Source organism: Chenopodium quinoa, unplaced genomic scaffold (assembly GCF_001683475.1).
Source record: "Chenopodium quinoa cultivar QQ74 unplaced genomic scaffold, ASM168347v1, whole genome shotgun sequence".
Taxonomy (NCBI): domain Eukaryota; kingdom Viridiplantae; phylum Streptophyta; class Magnoliopsida; order Caryophyllales; family Amaranthaceae; genus Chenopodium; species Chenopodium quinoa.
Window position 1 is genome coordinate 3,217,248 of NW_018744113.1, and position 21,894 is coordinate 3,239,141.

Genomic DNA, 21,894 nt, shown 5'->3' on the forward strand with positions numbered 1-21,894 from the left:
CATTCTCCAAAGCATGTGAGAATCTGTTCCGATTACATTTATCTCTTCTGTTGTTTTTATCTTTTAAAAAAAAATATTCATTAAATTTAACAGTCGTTTGGTTCGTTATACTAGAATGGATTGGTATGGGATCTCATACTAGGGTTGTATAGATTTTAAACCCTATACTTGTCTAAATTTGTTTGGTTTTTATTTTGGAATGGTTTATAGATTTCATTAAAGAAATGGATTGTGAATCTTATGGGGTGAGGTGGGTATGGGTTTCTAGGGGAATGGGGTGGAGTTAGACTCCTCTTGGTATGAGATTCCAAACTTAAAATGTCTAACCAAACAATATATGAATGGAATAGACTGTAACTCCATTTCAATCCATTCAAAAAACTTCAACCAAATGGCCCCAATAATAAGTGTGGTTTGATAAACATAATTTTTAACCAATAAAAATCAGTAACTTTAAAAAATAAAAATAATATAGAATTAATAAAAATAAATTTTAATTTTTCAATAAAATTGTTAATTTTAGTTTAGAAAAAATAAAGTGAAGAGAATGAAAGCTAAGTAAGTAATGACATGTACTCGGTAAAATTGTGTATGGGAATCCCCTAATAATGTCGGCCGTTACAAAATTCAATTTTTTTTTCCTTATACTGGTGCACTTCATAACCATAAATTTTTCTTGAACAAAACCTCTGAATTAGTGGTATTTCTTTAAAAAAAATAGTGGTATTAGATGTCTGAATGGTTGAATGGGGTGAATTTATTTCAAGTACAATGGTTTTATGTTATAAAAATCTGGTTAGTTTTATTGACGTGAAAAGTTTATTGGGAAATTATATTTTAAAAAATATATATTTGGAAATAAGTTATAAAAAAATAAAAAAGAAAAAAAGAAGAGCATATTCTATGGAAATCGTTCTTGGATTGTTAAATAATTTATCGAATCTTGTTAATGAATGTCTTTGGGGCGTTAGATAAGTATTTAAAATATATTTTAAAATGGTCTTAATTTGGGAATGCATGACAAAATGATAAACGCGGGCTTGGGCCGCACCCGCAAACCAAGAGAGAGAATTAACTTCACAAGATCAAAGGAGGTTCCATCCCAAAATCATATGGCAATAGGAAGAGTAGCCCCTTAGCCTTATAAATTCTCTTTTCTTCAACCAATGTGGGACACTTACATGTGGTGACACTTGAGAAGTTTATTCTTCAACACAAAATCACTCGTCGATCAGTGTAATTAATGTTCATTTTAATTTAATACTCCGTATTTTTTTCTTTTTGTTATTTTATCTAATATCTTCGAGATGTTCGTTAGCTTTTGCCTTTAAAAATTTTTGAAGGATTTTTCGAGTTATTATTAATTTCCAAGCTAATAATTAACGGAAAATCCAAGTTGATATCTGATAGAAACCATGTTTGTTTATAACAGGGTACTTTCGTCTTTTCGACTGAAAAGGTAAGGGCAATGTAGGCAACATTTGTTTGACGGATTTTCTCAGTTACTTTGGCGTTAACGGGACAAAGTTAACCATGGTTAACTCCTCTTACCTACCCTTACTCTCCCCAATTTAATAATTGTAACGGCACGTGCCCATGAAGGAAAAATTGATTGACACGTGTTATATTTTCTTGTTCAAACTTCTGCTGCTATACAATGTTTCTTCATCACACTCCTGCTTGTCAAGTTTCTGTGTTATTCATCCTATTCCTTCAAATGTCTTTCGGCATTTTATTGTGTGGTCGTTGGTGGTACCTAGGTGGTCGGTGGTCTCGTCGATTTCGAGCTATGTCGTCGGTGGTCGTCGATTTCGAGCTAGGGTTTCGTTGCGGATTTCACGGTACGTTTTTCACTCGGAACTTGCTTAATGTACTTGAATTTGATTTCGAGCTAGGGTTTCGTGGCGGATTTTTGATTGCGATTTTGATTTTGATAGCTAATGTTTTTCACGGCGAGTTTGATAGCTAATGACTTTTGATTGCGATTGAAATTGAATTTTTGAGTGCGAGTGAACTTTAATTTTGATTTCCGATTGAATTTTGATTGCGAGTGAACTTGAATTTTGATTTCCACGTCCTTACTCGGATGTATCATGTGTTAGTAGTTGAATTTGTAAGTGAAGTATGAAATTGAATTTTTGAGTGCGAGTGAACTCGAAATGTAGATTTGATTGCCGATTGAATGTTGATTGCGGGTGAACTTGAATTTTGAATTTGAGATTGAAGTTTGTTTGCGAGTGAACTTGAATTTTGTTTGCCAAGACCTTACTCGCATATATCATGTGCTAGTAGCTGAATTTGTAATTGGAAATTCAAGTTTGTTTGCGAGTGAACTTGAATTTTTTTTTGCCGGAACATGCTAACTTGGAAATCAATTCAATATTAAATGGTAGATTTAGTGCTACTATAATGTGGAATTAGTGTTACTAGTAGAATTCAGATGTGTGTTTCCCAAATTAGTCATCACTTTGATTTGTTATTCCATCCAATGTCAATCCAGGAGAGGGACTGAGTATCAGAAAAGGAAATTGGAGGTGAAGGTATGATTTCACATTTAAAGCATGTTATTAGTATGTAATACATGGGCAAATGCGCACTAATTGAGCTAATGTACATTGTAGGCTGCATGTGCAAGCTCGAGAAGGAAGCTGGAAGAGAAGGTATGCTATTTGCATTACAAATAGTTGAACCTTATGTCAGTTTTGTTGAATATGTGCATTTGTCAGTTTTGTTGAATATGTGTATTATTCAGTGTTATATTGCTTAGTTGATACAGGACACTGTGTTGAGCCTGGGCGGTCAAGTGAAAGAAAAAACGGGGGCAATTAGAACAAAGGTAAGTGTCATAAATGCTTAGTGTTGGAGTGCATTGCATTATATGTTGAACTCAGTTGTTTTGATTTTTATAGGCTCCTAATTTGACCTGCCGTGTTGAGTCATTTGGAAGAATATGTCAAACGTTTGATGACAAAAGGAAGAGGTGGGTGTCTTAAATGGGGTTTGGTGGCCTTCTTCATTTAGCTTCTGGCATACATATGCCTAGGCAATTGGCGTATTGGCTACTGCGTCGAGTGGATCCATTTAGGAAGATTCTCTCCTCGGATGGCAAAGAGTTTAAGTTGTCACCGAATCAAGTGTATTGGATATTTGGGATACCGAATGGTGGCAAGTGTGTCCCTTTAAAAAAAATATGAGCCTCAATGTCAAGGGACAGGTTGAGGAACTGATTTCTCGGTATGGCTATTATTGGGAAACTAAATGCACAAGATATGAAGGCCGTGTTTACGGTGTCAAGGGCATTCATGTCAATTCAATTATAATGGATAGGGTAGAAGGTCAATGGGAAGACAATGAGGAAGTTGAATTTAAGACATTATTTCTCATCCTTTCGCTGCTTATGGTTCTTTGTCCTACACAGTCCCCACGACTATCTTCAGATCTATTGCCTGCCGTAACGTGTGCAATAGAATGTGATAAGTATGACTGGTGCAGCTTAGTGTTATCCAAGTTTCTTTCTAGTGTCACCTCATTCGCAAAGAGGTTCGATGCAAAAGGAAATGGTGGTGGTAGTGGTGGCTGTCTGTTGTTTATTGTGGTTAGTATATTGATTCTGAACTTCGATTTGGTTTGTAAAGTGTTGCCTTTTATTGTTCATATGCTAAAAATCGTTGTGGTTGTCATTATAGGTGCTTTATCTTGACCGGCTTAATAGGGATCCCCTCCGCTGGGGTGCTTTCCCGCGATTGATTGTTTGGGGCAAACATGAGTTAGCTTTAGCAGCCAGAGCTGATTGTGTGAATAATGCTCCTGATTTTGGCAAACTTGGGGTAAGTTTTTTTTTTTTTTAAGTATATGGTTGTATTTGAATGTTGCAAGTGTCTTGTAAAGGGAACTGAATATGCTTATGTTGTTGGTAGATGTTGGATGTTGCTTATGGTGAAACCCACCCCCTAGAGGCCAGGGATACAGATGGACCTCTAGCACTAAATACTAAGGTAAATTTGGGAAGTTCATTCAGTTTGAGATTGCATTAGTGGTGAAGTTCACCGCATCCTCAGTGTCCATCCTTCTGATTGTGTTAGCCACATTTGTAGGAGGTTGACGAATTACCTGATATGAAATATTCTCCTAAGCCGAGGCGTAGGCGGGCATCGAAAGGAGCTGGTGTATCATGGTTCTAGTAATGCATTGGAGGTTTGCATAATGTCAATGTACTGTATGACTTTTACCTATGACTTCAATTTGGATTGCATAATGTTTGGTTTTTTGGGCTTGGCCCAAAGTCATATGTTGATTATGTTGTAGGCATTTAATAATTGAGTTTGATGTCAAAGTCACATAGGATAGCATAATGTTTCTGTTTTTGGGCTTTAGGCCCAAAGTCATAATGGATTCCATAACATAATGTTTCTGTTGGCAAAGCAAGCCATAATGTTTTTAAGTAATCTCCAATAGGAATTAGGGTGCTTCAATTTTGACCCTTTAGGCCCAAATCTATTAATATAACTTAAGTAATATAAAAAAATTTCCAAAACTTATAATGACATCATTAATTTTTTTATCAAAATAATTAAGAATTTAGTATCTTTTTCTCCTACTTCATAAATTTTATTCAAATTGTATCAATTGGAATGTCCACTCTTTAGTAATTTATCAATGTATTAGATTTTTCTTAAATTATCAATTATTTCTACTACGTACATATTACACACAAATAAGCATCCCACCCCACGAGCCTAATCTAGTTCATGTTAAAGAGACCTACACTCACATTTGAAGAAATAAAACTTTTTAAACCAGTATTTGAAGAATGAGTTGATTTGTTTTAAAACCATAATCTGAAGACATTTAAAACCTTTTACACCAATAATGTTGTCTTGGTATTTGTGGATTGCATAATGCCTCTTCTTTGTTACTAGGCCCAAATTCATAATAATTATGTCCTCAAATTGCAATGTTTATGGCTTAGACTCTAACCCATTTTGGGTTACTAGTTTACCTCTGTATGCAATTCGTATTTATTCGGTTTTCCAAATTGGAATAACCTCAACCTATATGTTTATTTCGTTTTGATATTTTCCTTTTTTTTTTTTGGATAACCTTGTATTTGTGATTGACTCATATTTTCCTAACATTTTCGTGTAATTAGGTTTATCATAGTTTGAGGTGCTTTAAAACACGTAATAAAACACAAACCCAATAAAACACATAATATGTTACACATCACAATAATAAAAGCACATACCACCCAATAGTTAAGAGTCTAACCCACATAACAGAGTTTAATACAATAATTCATACCCTAAACACACACTAATAGAAGACACAAATCGGAATTCTAGTACATAACACCCTAAACAAAGTACATAATCTAGTACATAGTAGGAAACATCTTCCTCTGGAACAGACAGCAACCTATGGAACACAACAGAAGCACCTGCGGCACAACAAGACAACAAACGTGAGAGGTCAGACCATAAATCCTAAAGGCAAAAAAATAAAAAATTGACACAGTATATTAACCACTTCTGACTTGATTACCTTACATTTAACTTCAGATTACTCGGTCCTTAATTCATCCCCACACCACACACAGATCCTACTATGCGAAGATCAATCTTGTAGATCTTATCAGCCACAATAACTTCACTCTGAACCTTACATGGATCCCACAGCACGACACATCCTCCAGTTGCTCCCTTACCATCATCAACCTTCCAAGCCATGGATGTGTTGAGTCCTTTGAGCACCCTCTCACAGTTAGTTGATTGTGCCCCCACCTCAGTAATAATCATCAAGATTGGCTTGTGTGTTTTGATAACTTCATCAAAATGCGGTCCAAAAGAAGGCCTTGTGATATGGCCGCCATTCCACAGCACAGCACTTGCTCCCACCTCCAATTTGACATCCCCTTCTCCAACTTAGGGAACCAGCTTCACTGACTGGTATCGACTAGATGGATCTTCCTCGATAAACTTGTCCCGGAAGACCGTGAAGTTCAAATTGGTATCGACTAGATGGATCTTCCTCGATAAACTTATAAATATACACACTTCCAAGTACACAAAGCACAAAGTATTTACCTGGAAGAACAATATCTCATCCGAGTAGCACCCAAAGTTGCAGTCGATGGCTTCGTTTCGAATCGAATAAATGGGCCCAGCACGAGCAAGGACAGGCTTGGGATCAATTAAGGGGTTAATCAATTTGGGAACAAAAGGAGTAACCCCTTCGTACTCAACAGGCCCCTCTTCTAACTCCCGTATGGCAGCCTGCACCGTCGGCAACGCTATGACATCAGCAACATTGGGAAAGTGAGCAGGGTAGACAATACCGTACTCTTCAACCATCATCAGCTTGTCGAGGAGGCCCTGTCTCTCCTCAAGTTTTGCTAAAATGTCTCTCAGGGTCTCGTGATCAACGACCTTAGTGGTAAGACGGCCAGTGTTACTATAGAAGTAAATGTAGTTGTTGAAATCGATCTCTGGCTGTGTGTTGTGTGTTGTGGTTGTGGTCAAAACAGTGGAAAGCCTCTGTTACTTCTTTCTCATAAAAACCAAGTGGGTATGCCATGAGGGTTGGTTTTTCTATTTTTTTTTAATGGAAAAGTGGGGGTTGTTTTTTTTTATAACAACAGAGAATTTAGATTTAGAACTGGGGTAGTGGTTGAATAAGAGTATTTTCAGCTACCCATCAATTTATAGAGGGGGGATGGATGATATGGAGGGTGGTGGGGCCCAACTTACTATTCTTTTTGGATTACTACCTATGAATAGGGATACTAGGGCTTAGGATTCTCGAATCTTGCTTAAGTTTCTAGTTAGGTTACAACTATAACCATTTCGTTACACTATTGACAATTGGGGTACTTCAGCAATCAAGTTACATTAGCTAATTAGTTGGTTTGTCCTTATCCTAATTTTTTTTTATCAATTCACAGCTGGTAAATGGATGCAATTGTTGTGCGATTTTCCCAAAAGATAATCCAGACGGGTTATTGTTTACCTTACCTTTTATTAAGAGATTATTACTTGCGATTTATTTAACCATTGAATATAAGTAAAAAAGATAAGAGTAGATTAAAGATAATAAAATGGGGTCTTTTCCGTACCCAAAATAAAAAAAATATATATCAAGAAGATAACCATGCAATTTATAATTGATGAATATCTTGTTCGTACTTTTATTTCTTGATTAATTTGAGTTATTTGATTAAGTTTGACCAAATTCAAAAAAAAAAAAAATACTAAGTAGATAATGAGCTCTACCATTAATAATATAATTTGCTTAATAAGAGGTTACAATTTAGCCAGTTAAGGTCATCGGAGTAGCTGTTCACGTTCATCTCGTGCACTTCTTCTGCCGACATTGTAAAGGATTCTACCTCGTCAGGTAATGTCGCACGGGGGTAAATAATGTTGCGAATTGTAGAAGGGATAAGATGTTGGACACTTGTGCCTTCATGACCTCCCTTGGTCAACAATGCCCATCTAATTGATAGCTTCAAAGCCGGGGGTAGCAAAGCCAGATCTGACAGATCAGGAACGTGGGTCGGGTATAGTCCCTTGTTATCTAAAACAACAAGGTCACCCATGTTGTTTTCCCCACTGCAAATCCATGAAGCCACATCTCTAGCCTCAACCATCTTCACGGTTATAGAACCCTCTTTTGAAATCAGATGTGATTGGATCACATCTAACAAGCCTCTACCAACATTTGGCACTCCTCCAACCGGACGAGGTGGCTTAGTGGTTAGGCTAACACAGCAAGTGTCCTTTATGAGAAAGGGCACTTTGATAACACTTATTGAATGGAATTTTGTTTTCTTGAATTTTTTGTTCCTGGTTGTTTTTAAGGCTTTTGAATGTGTTCTAATTAAACTCAAAGGTACTTTGATTGTGTTTTCCATCATTTTGTCTTTGGTGATTGACCTTGTTCACTTGGCAAATGACCCTTATATAACATATTGCACAGCACTAGTGGCGCCAGACATACATTTCTTTGGCGCCACTTTCATTGTATTGTGATGGTGGTGTTTTTGTTTTGGCGCCTTTATTTCGTATTTCTAAAGCTATAATATGGCGCCAAAACTTAGACTCAAACCCAATATTTTGAAAAAAAGGGAGGGGATTATCTCAGAACATTTACATCACTAAAATATATATCAAAAATAATAATAATAATAATAATAATAATAATAAAAAAAAAGAGGATTTACTGGGGAAATTTAACAACCTTTTGGTACAACCTTTTTTTTTACGATTTTATATTTTAAACTGTTATTTAGTATAGCTAAGATATCGTAATTTGATATGTATGGTTGGTAGGTCTCATATCAATTCAGTTAACATAAATCTCTCAAATTCAAATAAAAAAAAAAACAAAATTTTAAAAAAATCAATAAACAAGAAAGTCTTTCTCTAATAAAAATTTTCGCTTTTGTCTAGTAGGTACTACAGTGCCTTTTTTAAGCTTTTAAATTTCTTTGGGTTTTGTTCAACCTGATAATCGAAGAGGGCCTATAGTATAGCTGCTGCTTTTCTAGGTGTTTGAGTGAAGCAATTTTTTACTTTATTTTTTGTCCTCCTTTTATTATGATATTTTTATGTGGACTAAATTTTCTAACGCCATTTTTTGGTCAAAAATCGATTCGAGGTGTTGACATTACTCAATAGAATCGGCTCAAATGTACAAGACTTTTAATCATTGAAAGACTCTTGTCCAAAAACTAATTGTCGTAACGTACTCTCCCCTTAAGTTTAACTTTATGACTAAAGCCGTAATTATTGACTTTTGATGGAGTTTATTGCATTTTAATTTGGTCATTACTTTATTTCTCCTTCGTCATTCTCCGGTGGAATTACAATTTTTAGCATATACTTATAAGCCGTCTTCTAAGAAGATTGGTGTTCAAATTTAAAATCATATTCAATTAACCACGCAAAAATTACATGTAGAGCTGCAAATCACTTAGTGGTAGTTTCTAAACGATATTTAACATTAAGCACACGTAACTAATCCCAATCATGAACTGTCGGGTCATCGTCCATGCCCATGTTGGTGTACCATGATGCCATCACGTCGTACTCCTCTTCATTCTCATAGTCTTCTAGGTAGTATTTCCCCTCTGGTATTACTACGAGTGACCTTAAAACTGGCTGCAAATAATCAGAATTCAACGATTAAAATTTGCATAAATTAGTTAGCCACAAATTGCTTAACTTATTTCAGCCATAACACAATACTTTACTTACCATTATGTTTAATGACAGTATATGTCCGTAAGTTGTAATTTGCCTATGCTTGAAATATGGTTCAAGACGATCATCCCATGCGATTAAAACTCCCCCCTAAACCCGCTGGACTAATGGATTCATATTTATAATCAAGACCGACATCCTCCTTCACCTTATTAATGTAAGGCCACTTTGATCTAGCTTCTGTCATTATTACTAGCATTGGCTTGTAGGTCGAGTGGATTTCCTGGAAGTTCTCAGCAAAAGAAGACCGATGGACATTTCTCGCATTCCAAATTACTACCATTGATCCCTTAGGAAAACAACCTTGACCATCTAAATTATTTGCATATTGAGCGGTTAGGTGAGCTCTGGGAGATGAGATGTGTGCAAGGGAAGATGATTAAACTTGTACACACATGACAAGTCAGCGATCCGCCAAGTCACCGATCCTATGAAAAAAAAAACAGGTCAATGATCCGCCAAGTCACCAATCCCATGAATCATGAATCATAAACTTAGGATTTCCTATGATCTGTACACGTGGTAGAATTTATCTCTAACAAACTCAAGAAGCATTAGTCTTTAGGGATGCCACTTTGGTAAATACAAATTCGTAAAAACCGCAACCCTTAAAAGGAAAATCCGGATGCCTTAAACCCTACCATAATTTATAAATTGGCAATTTGAATCAACGGATTTCCCTAGTCAATTTGTGTAAACGTACTCAAATGGATAAGAAATATTCCTTAGACAATGGAAATGAACCCTTAACCCTACGATAGTTTATCAATTAGTCAATTTCAATCAACGGATTACCGGGGATACGAATGAGTGAACTTAATCAAATTGGTGCGACATATAAACAATGGAAATGAACCCCTAAACCCATGATCAATTTGTAAATTGTCAATTTGAATCGAAGCATTTTTCAGGGACAAGATTGAGTAAACTTAATCAGGTGCAGAAGAAATATACCCTACACAATGGAAATTAACGATAAACCCCTAAACCCTATGATCAATATATAAATTGTAAGTTTGAGTCAAAGGATATCAAAGGATACGGGTGTGTAAAATTAATAATATGGATATGAAATACACCCTAGACAATGGAGATGAACGATAACCCCTAAACCCTGAACCCTAAACCCTAGACCCTAAACCCTAAACCCTAAACCCTTATCCCTTCCCTTAACCCCTAAACCCTTAACATTAAACAAAAACCCTAAACCCTAAACCCTCAACCCCTAACCCTTAACCCTTAACCTTAACCCTAAACCCTAAACCCTCAACCCTAAACCCTTAACCTCTAACCCTTAACCTTAACCCTAAACCCTAAACCCTCAACCTCTAACCCTTAACCTTAACCCTAAACCCTAAACCCTAACCCCTTCACCTTTAACCCTAAATCCTAAACCCGTAACCCCTAAATCCTTAACCGTAAACCCTAAACCCTAAACCCTAACCCCTAAACCTGTAACTCTGAACCCTTAACCCTAAACCCGTAACCCTGAACCCTTAACCTTAACCCCTAAACCCTTAACCCGCTACTCTGAACCCTTAACCCTAAACCCTTAACCCTAAACTGTAAAACCTTAACCTTAACCCCTAAACCCTTAACCCCTAAACCCTTAACCCTTAACCTTAACCCCTAAACCCTTAACCCTAAACCCTAAACTGTAAAACCTTAACCTTAACCCCTAAACCCTTAACCCTTAACCTTAACCCCTAAACCCTTAACCCTTAACCGTAAACCCTTAACCTTAACCCCTAAACCCTTAACCCTAAACCCTAAACTGTAAAACCTTAACCTTAACCCCTAAACCCTTAACCCTTAACCTTAACCCCTAAACCCTTAACCCTTAATCGTAAACCCTTAACCTTAACCCCTAAACCCTTAACCCTAAACCCTTAACCGTAACCCCTAAACCCTTAAACCTAAACCTTAACCCTAAACCCTAATCCTAACCATATGATATTGATGATATTTTATATTTTACCAAAATAGCCCAAATCCAATCCGATCCAAAATAAATTTCGGTTTTTAATTTTCAAATCCAATCCAATATATTTTGAAAAATAACGCTTTCATAATTCGGTTATTTCGGGTTTTTGGATCCGAACAAGGTCAATCCGATCCGATCTGATTTAAAGTTTGGATCCGATCCGAATTGATAATTCGGTTTGGATTGGATTGGATTTCGGTTTCAATCCGAATAATGGACACCCCTAATTGTTTATGCTTTATTTTCCATCGGACTGGAATGATAAAACCTTTTTTTTTTTTTTTTGGTTTTATTGTTATTTTAAAATGTTTTCGTTTTTTGTTTTTGTGTTTAATAAATTTTAGGGGTCCAAAAAAAAAAAACCGACCCAAAAGGAATACTACGGAATCAAACTGGTTCAATCGACAATACAAAAACCTTTAAAATTTATAACTGGCTTACATAACACATCAAACAATAATGAAGTTGAGCAACATAAATTAGGCAACACTATCTTTAGCTACTACGATAATCATTGAAATTACAACATCCCTGACATAGTCAACTACATAATACCCCTATTTCAACTTAATACACTGCTAATTTAACTTAATACACTTTTAATTTAACTTAATCTCAGTTAATACACTACTTAATTTCACATTGTTAACTGCGACGAATCCCACGAAGCACCCTTCTGGCCTTTTCAGTGACAGACTTCGAATTATCCTGGCCAGCTCTTGTTCCCTGAACACAAAGGAGTTTACATTAGGATATCATACGAGCAATAAATTGTGATATTAGTATTCAAATATATAAATTGAACCAGACCTGTAAAACGGCATTGCAGCCATTGTTTCGTGGAAAACTCGGGTTATGCACTAGCGTAACCAACTCCTTCTTCCAAAGAATTACGGCGCCACCACCGAATGAGGGTGTCGCCATGTGTAAGAGATTGTACGGTTGAGGCAGAAGGTCAACAATTAGCCTCACATTCTCCAGACCATGCCTCGTCTCCAACAGTACCAAGATAGATGGGTTAAAGGCTTGATTGACCAACTTCAAGTTTGCCCTGAAATAATCTCTAGTTATTCCTCGCACATTCCACGTGGCAATGCGGGTGTTGTCGTGGAGGGGGTGTACATTGGCTACCCAAGGCAGATTTAGGACGGGCTCAAAGGTCACCTTATAGTACGGCGCTCTTTTTTTAGAATCGGGTGCACGTACAATGGTGAGGATGACTACACTGGGGTATTCTGGTGATTCGACCACTTGGAATGCGTCTGTGAAATATCCCATGCACAAGTACAGAGGATCAAAATTGAAGCTACTCAATAGGATTTGTTAAATCTAGTACGGGCTTAGGATCAATAAGGTGCTGCAAGTAATGTGGCACCGTGTGATGTTTTTCAAGGAACCACGTGATGATCCTCTTTATCAACTCCGGCAGTCTGTAACCGTCCTCGATGCTGGGCAAATGGCCGGGTCGGCATTGGTCGTGCAAATCAATGGACCTCATTTTCAAGGTTGCGAACTCAGCAGTAACCTTTGTGGGGTTGAGTATGAACTGAGAAATTGTCTTTTTGGACACATATGCGGGGTTGTCCGTGGAGTCACGGCATAAGTAAATTAAAGTGTTTATGTCCACTTCGGGGGTTAGGCTTGTTGGTGGTTCAAAGAAGAGCAGTGATCGGTAACCATTTTCGGTGATAGCCACCCTTGGCATGGTGGTAAGAAAGTCGGTGTGGAATTGTAATTAGGAGTTGATAATGATCTAAATCGTGATATAGTACACTTTGCTATACCTTTAACAAGGCTATGTTTTTAAAAAAAGGTGAAATAGTAAAAAAAAAAAACCAAAAAATTACCGTTGGTAAAAGTTTGGTAATGAGAATGGGTATGAGATATGACCTATACCTAAGTGAAAAGCTGTAGGGAATTTGATTATATTATTCAATAATTATCTACAGCATTATTAATCAATTAATTTGTTGTAAGTACGTAAATAAAATAGTACATAATTTTGAAAAGTAATCCATTGGAACTCGTAGTACAGCATCCCCGCCCTCCATTTTCAATTTCCTCTCCTTGAGGACCTCATGCTGCAAATCCTTAACATTCGGCAGTTTGTCCTTCTCATGGGATAAGCACCCATGTATTTGAGTTACAGTAACTCCCTCCTCGTAATAATTCAATAGCCTTTTACGAACCGTTATAGTATAATCCTGCATTCGATACTCTTTCACCAGACTTGCCTTCCTAGGGGTGGGGTTATGGCCGGTGTGGTTAAGGTCCCCAGATCTTATCACCCAATCACCATTGCGGTCAACACTAGCATAAATATTTGCTTCACATTCACACTTTTTGGATTTTCTTTGGCCTTTTTTAAGCTCATCTTGCCCCATGACACCATTTGACATTGCCCCCTGTGCCAGAAACATCCATGGCCTTCTCCCTCTTCTTCGCCTCCCTTTGCGCCCTCATGTCAGGGGCACCCCAGCATTCACATTTCCAAGTAGTGGCCCTACGCTGTTTGGTGTTCAGATTATATGCACCTTGTACCCTACTAACACCAAATCCTTGCTGTTGTGCATATTGTTTGAAGTACACCTGAATGTCCTGCCAGTGTTTGAATACCATACCCTCCTTAGGTGGTTCTACAGTGGGCAGTGGATTGTTTGTTGACACAACAGTTTCAACGGTCTGCACAGTATGGACAGTCTGAATTGGAGAATTACAGACTACTTGAGGACTAGAAGGGATTACCCCTGGAGACATTTTATCCAACATCAATCTCACGCCCTCCTCATCCATATAATCATAATCAGAAGACCCAGGGTATGAGTCCGAAGCCATGTCTGGGTCCATCACATCATCAGCTAGACTAACACAATTTAATTCACTAAGATGTAGAGTTGAATTACCAGATCCATCATTTTGTTCACTCAAAGACATCTGAGCAAAAAACCAACAAAAAATACAACATGTTTGAGACAGACACACCACATGTACGTAATAAAAAATATTTCAATTTCAAAAACAGTCAACAACTAAACCATTATACATAAAAATAGCACAAGAACCTAACTTACAAATAATAATCCACATTGAGCAGTTCAATGGATAAGTTTAATCTGTTTCACAAAATTATCTACATAAATAAATTATTCACAACACTCTAGCTGGGTTCAGATAATTCATATTTATAAACACACCAACATGTCAATTTAGGCACCACATCATGTAACACGCAACCATTTCCAGATCTAATTCACAAAGTAAGTAGTACAAAGGAAGTTGAGAATTGTTATAACTCACTTTAAAGTTACCATGGGTTAAGTAGACGGGAGAGCAAAAACGGACGTCAAGTGCACTTTTCTAATAACATGTGAAGGACGTCAGAACTTTTGTGGGACAAATAATATTTTATTGCTGAGCACGAAAATCAACGCACTATATTTACAATTGTCCCACTAGATATTAGATAAACAACTCTCGTTTATAACTGATATCAACCTGGGCGATCTCAATAATTAATGCTTGCCAAAACACTTTTGTCCCGAATGTTCTCTCTAGGATAGGATCCTAGACCCACTTTGAAAATAACACTCAAATTGTCGTCATAGTAATTTTGATTTAGCAAAGTTGTGGACGAATAGACCACTTCTTTCCTTCCCTAATGAAAGTAGTCGATGTGATTTTGTGGGTGGATTTTGTATATATAAACTCTCCCCATCATACTATTTTTTTATTAATAATTTAAAATTTTGACGTTTTAACCTTTTCTTTGCAACATTGAGGTGTTGTTTGATTGATATTTGAGTTCTTAAGTTTTGAAGTGATGACAAACAGTTTAGCTTATTGCTGCTTGTTTTAGTATTGTCAACTGTTTTAAATGTGCGGTAGCAACTAATTCAGGTTCTTAAAGTAGTTAGCCATTTTGATTGAGTTGAATAAAAGATGAGTTGATCAAATAAAGGAATTTTATCAAGATCTCTAGGATAGGACTTTATTGTAGTTAGTCTTCTTGTTGTAATATCAATAACATATGACTATATTGCATCAAAAAGAAAATAACATATGACTATCTTAATTAGTCTAGTACTTAAAGATTTTGTCCTTAATGTATTATTTTATGCATGAGAATATTTGCTGACTAAAAAATGGTAATTGTGATATATATTTAGAGAGATGGAAATACTTGTATTAAAGTATGAAAGGTGGGAGGAAGAGGGAGTAAGGAAATATTAAAGTATGGCAATTAGAGGTCCACTAGGAGAGAAGAAATTAATTAAATATTGTAAAAGGTTTTCAAAAAAAAGAAATGGAGCACGTGATTTCAATACGGCCGTAAAAGAAAAGTGTAGCAAAGAATATAATACGGAGAGAATATTTTATTAGTCTAATATTTTGGTTCTATTTACGAAACCTGAATAATATAGAAATGAGATGTTTTTCATTATGTGAGTGATGCATCGTCGAAGTTTTTTTTTTTTTTTTTTTTTTTAAAAAAAAAAAAAAAACCTGATGCATTGTGGAAGTATCTTCATTTAAGATATGATCTTTTAAGTCATGAAATAATTTATCTCCCATGAATTATTCAACACAATTACATTTTCACTTTTAAGCTAAAGTTTTTGGCGTACATTTTTAGATCATTCAAAAAGCCTAAACACTTTTTGGAAATAGCTTGTGAGTTTATCAATCATTATTAAGACTGGTAGTGCACATTTGTTACGATTTCATTGTCTCTTAACTTGTGAAAAATCATTATTAAGACTCAAGAGAACTTGTTTGAGTGTGTAATTGAATCGGTAAGAGGTTAGTGATTATACAAAATTATTTGTAGAACTTCACATACACTACATACCTATATTACAAATTTTACTAGGAAAATACAGGGATTGAAAGTTTAAAGCCTTTAAATTTCAATGTAAGTGTGAAAAAAAAACTATTTCGACACTGTTAAATTAGAAAGTCCTACTCATAGTTAGAGGTGTTAATTTGAGTGTTTGAGTCGGGTCTGGTAAGGTCATGTCAAATTGATTCGGGTCTAATTTTAACCTTGAATCATACTAAATTATTGTGACTAACTGACCATGCGAGTTAAAATCTTGATCAGATATTTTTTTTGGAATAGTTTCGATCGGGTCGGTCTGGACATGTTATGCAAGTCTAGCTTGATTTGTTTTAAAGTCATCCAACAAGAAACAAGGACTACCAAAAGAGTTGATGTCGGTTATTAAAAAACAAAATGCGTCTTCATAAATTGCTATCATAGTTATATGAAGTATTTATTTAATTTTTGTAGATTTTTTATGGAAGTTGCTTTCATGTTTGTTAGGAAAATTATGGGAATATTGTGAGAATATATATACTTGATATATTCGCTATTATCTTAGTTAGGCATATTTCTATCTTTTCCTTCTACTGGCCGTAAGTGTAGGGAATTGATTATTTGGCCTACATCTTGTATAAATTAGAGCCGTTAAAAGCCGACCCGTTCTGAAATATTGACCCGAATTCGATTATTAACCGACCTGTCTGAACTCGAAAAAATGGTGACCCGAACCCGACCTGAAACCAACCCTAGATCCGAGTTGATCCGAGTATTTGAGACTCGAACCCGAATATGAACCGACCTGGAGATGACCCGACCCGAATGTAACCTGTAAATTATCAACCTGAACCGAACCCGACCTGAACCGAAATTGACCCAAACCCGTTTTAACCTATCAAAACCCGAATTTAACCCGACCTGAAGTCAACCCAACCTGTTCCTAACCCGACCTGAATTTAACTCGACTCGAAATTCAACCCGACCCGTTACAAACCCGACCCAAAATCAACCCGACTTGTTATTGACCCGACCCGAATTTTACTGGAAATAATATGAACTTAAAATGTATATATATCTTATCTAAACTTACTTGAACTTATTAGCTCGAATTTAAACTTCTCTGAAATTATTTCTCTTACAATAAATGAAATTGATAATGATTAAACGTGAACGTCATTACATGAATTGTTAACAAACCGATCCAAAAATATAACTGAACCCAATATGACCCGACTTGATATCAACCTTAAACCCAAATTAACCCAATATTTTGATACTCGAATCCGAACATGACCTGACTTGAAAATGACCCGACTTGATTATTAGAACCTGCAAATTATTCCGAGAATGATAAGACTTGGAAAGGACCAACCTGATTATAACTCGAAAATTATAGACTTGAACCGAATCCGAGAATGACCCTATTTGAAAATGGCCCGACCTGATTATAACCCACAAATTATTGACTTGCCGACTTGAATCCCGAGAATGACTCGACATGGAAATGACCTTACCTGATTATAACTTGCAAATTATTGACCTGAACCGAATCCGACTTGAATCTAAGAATGACCCGAGTTGGAAATGACCCGACATGATTATAACCCGCCAATTATTGACTTGCCAGCTTAAACCCGAGAATGACCCGACTTGGAAATGTCCCAACCTGATTATAACCTGCAAATTTTTGATTTGAACTGAACCCGACTAGAATCCGAGAATGACCCAACTTGGAATTGACCCGACCTAATTATGACCCTCAAATTATTGACTTGAACCGAACCCAACTCAAACCCGAGAATGACCCGAACTGATTCTAGCCCGCAAATTATTGACTTGCACCGAACCCAAAACTCGAACCTGAGAATGACCCTAACGCGTTTTAACCCGTGAAAACCCAAATTTAACCTGACCTATTATTTACCCGACCTGTTATTAAACCGACAAGATGTAAGACCCGACATGACCCGACTCAAGCATGACCCAACCCGAACTCGACCTGCATAGGTTATGGCATTAACTCGAATTAACTCGACCCGAGTTGACCTGACCCATTCTTACCCGACCCGTTTACCCGAATTGACAGGTCTAGTATAAATATATGGTTGCATAGATGAATCAGAACAAGCTTTGACAGCCTATCTATACATATCTTTACAATGTTTCTTTCTATTGTACTAAAGGCGGAGAGATCAGATATCCAAAATTTTCAAAAGAAAATCCAATTTGAAAAAAAATAGTAAATAGTATCTGAGCACTAAAAACTAACTCTTTGATATTCGGTAATATAAAGATACATCATACCCTCTGCTCATAATAACTAATACTAAAAAAGGAAGTATATAAAATGCTTACATGATAGCATTACCCTTTTTATTTTATAAAAAAGTTTTACATTTGCCTTAATCAACTTTTTATTATTTTTTTTTTCCGAAATGTTATTCTTGCTTTCTTTTTTTTTAGGAAACTAATATATACATCTTAATGTTACAAAATTTTAGATAAACTAGCATAGAGCGTTTATAAATCAATTTATTAATTTTTTAAAAAAAGCATTATTAATCCCGTAGGAAAAAAAAAGAAAAAAAAAACTAACATAATTCAATTAGTAATAAATCTGTTTCACTAACATTAAGATGTATTACTTTCCTAAAAAAAAAAGCAAGAATAACATCATTTTGGGAAAAAAAAAAGTGATTAACGCAAGTGTAAAACCTTTTAGAAAGTAATATGCAGCCTGTGAGCATTTAATGTATTCATTTTTTAGTATTAAGTTGGAAATTTATCAACAATTTACCATTAAATCAATGTAATAAATATTTATTATTGTTTATTCTTTCCACTTTTAGCTTCTTATATACATCCCTTTAGAGCTGCATATATCTTTTTTCCTTATTTTATTTTATTCCCTTTTATTTATCTATAATGTTAATTTTTTTATTGAAAAATAAATGAATTATACTCCACATAATTATATAAGAGAAGTAGACTAAGGGTCTGTTCACTTCAGCTTAATTTCAGTTCAGTGAATGTTCAGCTCCAATCAGTTTAGTTTAGTTCAGTTCAGCTCCTAATTTCCTTCTCTCATAAAATATTCATTTCAGCTCTATTCAGTTCAGTTCAGCTCCAATCATTTCAGTTCAGTTTAGCTCAGTTCATTTCAATAAATGTGAACAGACCCTAAATCATTACTACCTCCCGCAGATAAAAACTAAACTTTTCTTATCATACCATTCATTTCAACAGTTATATAACCGAATATTTGTATCACCTATCGTATTCACCAGATCTTTAGACACAATAATAACTATATTTGATCCACCACTATATACATTTTTCTAAGCAAAACATTGTGTCAAAAACAATTACATAATATCCATACAACCAAGCAACAACTAATAGAATATACAACACAAATATATAGATATGGATATAGGTTAATTTTTATACGAAGATATTTATTAAGATTTTTAAGAATAAAAGACGAATTTCATCAACTACCCATGTACGTAATATATTTTTTTACAGACATGTATTTTATATTGTAATTATTTAAAATTTGAATATTAGCATTACATTACTACAGAAATATGAAAATTTAAAGGTTATAGAAATGAGAATACTCTTCATTAATTTTATTAGAAATCTATGTCAATAAATAAATAAATATTTTAAAATTGTACGGAGTCTTTAATTATTATAAATGGATAAATTTTTAGCATAATTATTGTTAGGAAAATATTGTTTAATTTAAGAAAAAAGTTACAATAGATATTATTTTTTTAAAAATCTAAGTTAATTTAATTTCACTACAATTTGTGTATTCACAATTCATAAATTCTATATTAATCTAAAATTATATTATACATAATTATATATATTATATATCTATATACATACATACATACATACATATATATATATATGTATATATATTTGAAACCAGATATATATATTTTTAATCTAAGTTAATTTAATTTACTCATCATGATTCTTTAAGAAGGGTGAGGTCAAATATCATAGTGAATGTCATATTGAAGAACAATATATTAACTTTTACGCAGTATAGATATATAATTTGACCTAGAAATGAAAATTGTAACAACTTATACGATTATGAGTCTTTGACAATGGCTATTATTTATATAGATGATGATACAAAATATATTGTATCTTATTTTATTATTTGAATATGATAATTTGATTTAATATTTTTAGAATATTTTATTTTATACTATATCATGCTACCATTATATTTCTAGACTTTTTTTTTTGTTAAAAGAAAAAAAAAAATTTGAGAACTAATATTTGTAGACTTTACTGTATGATAGATGGTCTGAATATTATGCTCATATTATGTAATCTGAAATATTTGTATAATTCTTTCCTTTGCTCATTATGTCGCAATAATAATATTGCTATAGTAGATGTTTTGTCCATTATCACAACCATCTATTATAGTAAATGATTACATTATGAGCAAAAAAAAAATATCACTTTATCCTAGTATGCTATCCACAAAGGCAATTTCTCAATATATAATCCTAACACTTTCTTTTTATTTGAGACATAATATTTCTAGACTTTACTATAATAGTTCACTACAAAAAAATGTCCATATAGAAACGGAATTCTAGCGACAGAATTTTATCCGTTTCTAAATTAGAGACGGAATCAAAAAATCTGTCTCTAAATTAATTTAGAGACGGAATTTAAAAATACGTTTCGAAATTAGAGACGGAATTAAAAATTTCGTCGCTAAATTAGCAACGGAATTGAAAATCCATCTCTAAATTAGAAACGGATATTTTTTCCGTTGCTAAATTAGCAACGGATTTTTTTCCGTGGCTGTTTCTAGCAACGGAATTATTTTCCGTTGCTAAATTTAGAGACGGATTTTTTTTTTCCATTACTAAGTTAGCAACATATTTTTTTTTCCGTTGCTAAGTTAGAGGCGCAATTTCTTTTTTCCGTTGCTAATATGAGTGACGGATTTTTGATTCCGTCTCTAAATAATTTTTGAAACTAATTATATAAAATATTACATTAGAGACGAATTATGTAAGTTGAATTCATCTCTAAACTAGAAATGGATTTTCAATCCGTCTCTAAACTAGAAACAAATTTTTAAATCCTTCTCTAAATTAGAGACGGATTTGAAATTCCGTTTCTAAACTAGAGACAGATTTTAAATTTCGTCTCTAATATTTTTTTTCATTTATTATCAATTATGTGCGTAAAAGTAAACAAATTATATTTAGTAAAGATGGTAAGAGTTTCACTATTTGACATTGATGTCACGGGTTCGACTCCTACCAACTTGGAGATTCAACGAGCGTTACATGGAAAGCCGAGTCGGGTTGACCCGAGTGAGGTCGACCCAAATAGCATTCCATTGCTGAATTTGGAAACGGATTTTTTTTTCTCCGCTGCTGAATCTAGCAACGAATTTTTTTAATTTGATGCTAAAGCTAGCGACAGATTTAATTTTCCGTTGCTAAATCCAGCAATGGATTTATTTTTTCCGTTGCTAAATCCAGCGACGGATTTTTTTTTCCGTTGCTAAGTCCAGCGACAGATTTTTTTTCTTCTCTAAATTCATTTAGCGACAAGGTTTTTACCAACGGAGTGATTCCGTCGATATATCCGTAGCTAGCTATGTCCAGCGACGGATCTTTAGCAATTAGCAACGGATTTCACCTGTTGCTAAACGGTCAAAATTTTGTAGTGGTTTATCTAGTTATTTAGAATAAGATATTTAGAATTTTTTTTTTATATGGAAACATAAATGTATAATAAAATATACTTGTAAAAAAATTAAAAAAAAGATA

At 34.7% G+C, this 21,894-nt stretch overlaps 1 protein-coding gene and 1 long non-coding RNA gene across 7 annotated transcripts; one reads left to right on the forward strand and one right to left on the reverse strand.

Annotated features, from left to right (window-relative positions):
* Nucleotides 1-1,632: 1,632 nt before the first annotated feature.
* Nucleotides 1,633-5,057, forward strand: LOC110692512. 6 transcript variants are annotated; one of them, XM_021869543.1, is made up of 8 exons: nt 1,633-1,841; nt 2,501-2,540; nt 2,622-2,660; nt 2,768-2,836; nt 2,910-3,595; nt 3,687-3,827; nt 3,918-3,995; nt 4,095-5,057. In XM_021869543.1, exons 5-8 carry the CDS (start codon nt 3,191-3,193, stop codon nt 4,179-4,181), a joined length of 711 nt encoding a protein of 236 aa, XP_021725235.1. In that variant the 5' UTR covers nt 1,633-1,841; nt 2,501-2,540; nt 2,622-2,660; nt 2,768-2,836; nt 2,910-3,190; the 3' UTR covers nt 4,182-5,057. The 6 variants fall into 6 exon arrangements, with proteins under 6 accessions (XP_021725235.1, XP_021725237.1, XP_021725236.1 ...); XM_021869545.1 differs by having other exon boundaries at nt 2,777-2,836; XM_021869544.1 differs by having other exon boundaries at nt 2,501-2,534.
* Nucleotides 5,058-5,229: 172 nt separating this feature from the next.
* LOC110692514 lies at nt 5,230-6,894 on the reverse strand. The gene is made up of 2 exons (XR_002505480.1): nt 5,542-6,894; nt 5,230-5,437 (listed from the first exon to the last, which is right to left on the reverse strand). It is a non-coding gene; the product is annotated as an uncharacterized LOC110692514 (long non-coding RNA).
* Between the last annotated feature and the right edge of the window lie 15,000 nt (nt 6,895-21,894).

Bases quoted from the DNA above. Each gene is read 5' to 3' on its own strand.
- LOC110692512 (XM_021869543.1), top strand. From the start codon at position 3,191: ATGAGCCTCAATGTCAAGGGACAGGTTGAGGAACTGATTTCTCGGTAT. The intron at 3,596-3,686 runs GTTAGTATATTG...TTGTCATTATAG, and splicing joins GCTGTCTGTTGTTTATTGTG to GTGCTTTATCTTGACCGGCT. The intron at 3,828-3,917 runs GTAAGTTTTTTT...TGTTGTTGGTAG, and splicing joins CTGATTTTGGCAAACTTGGG to ATGTTGGATGTTGCTTATGG.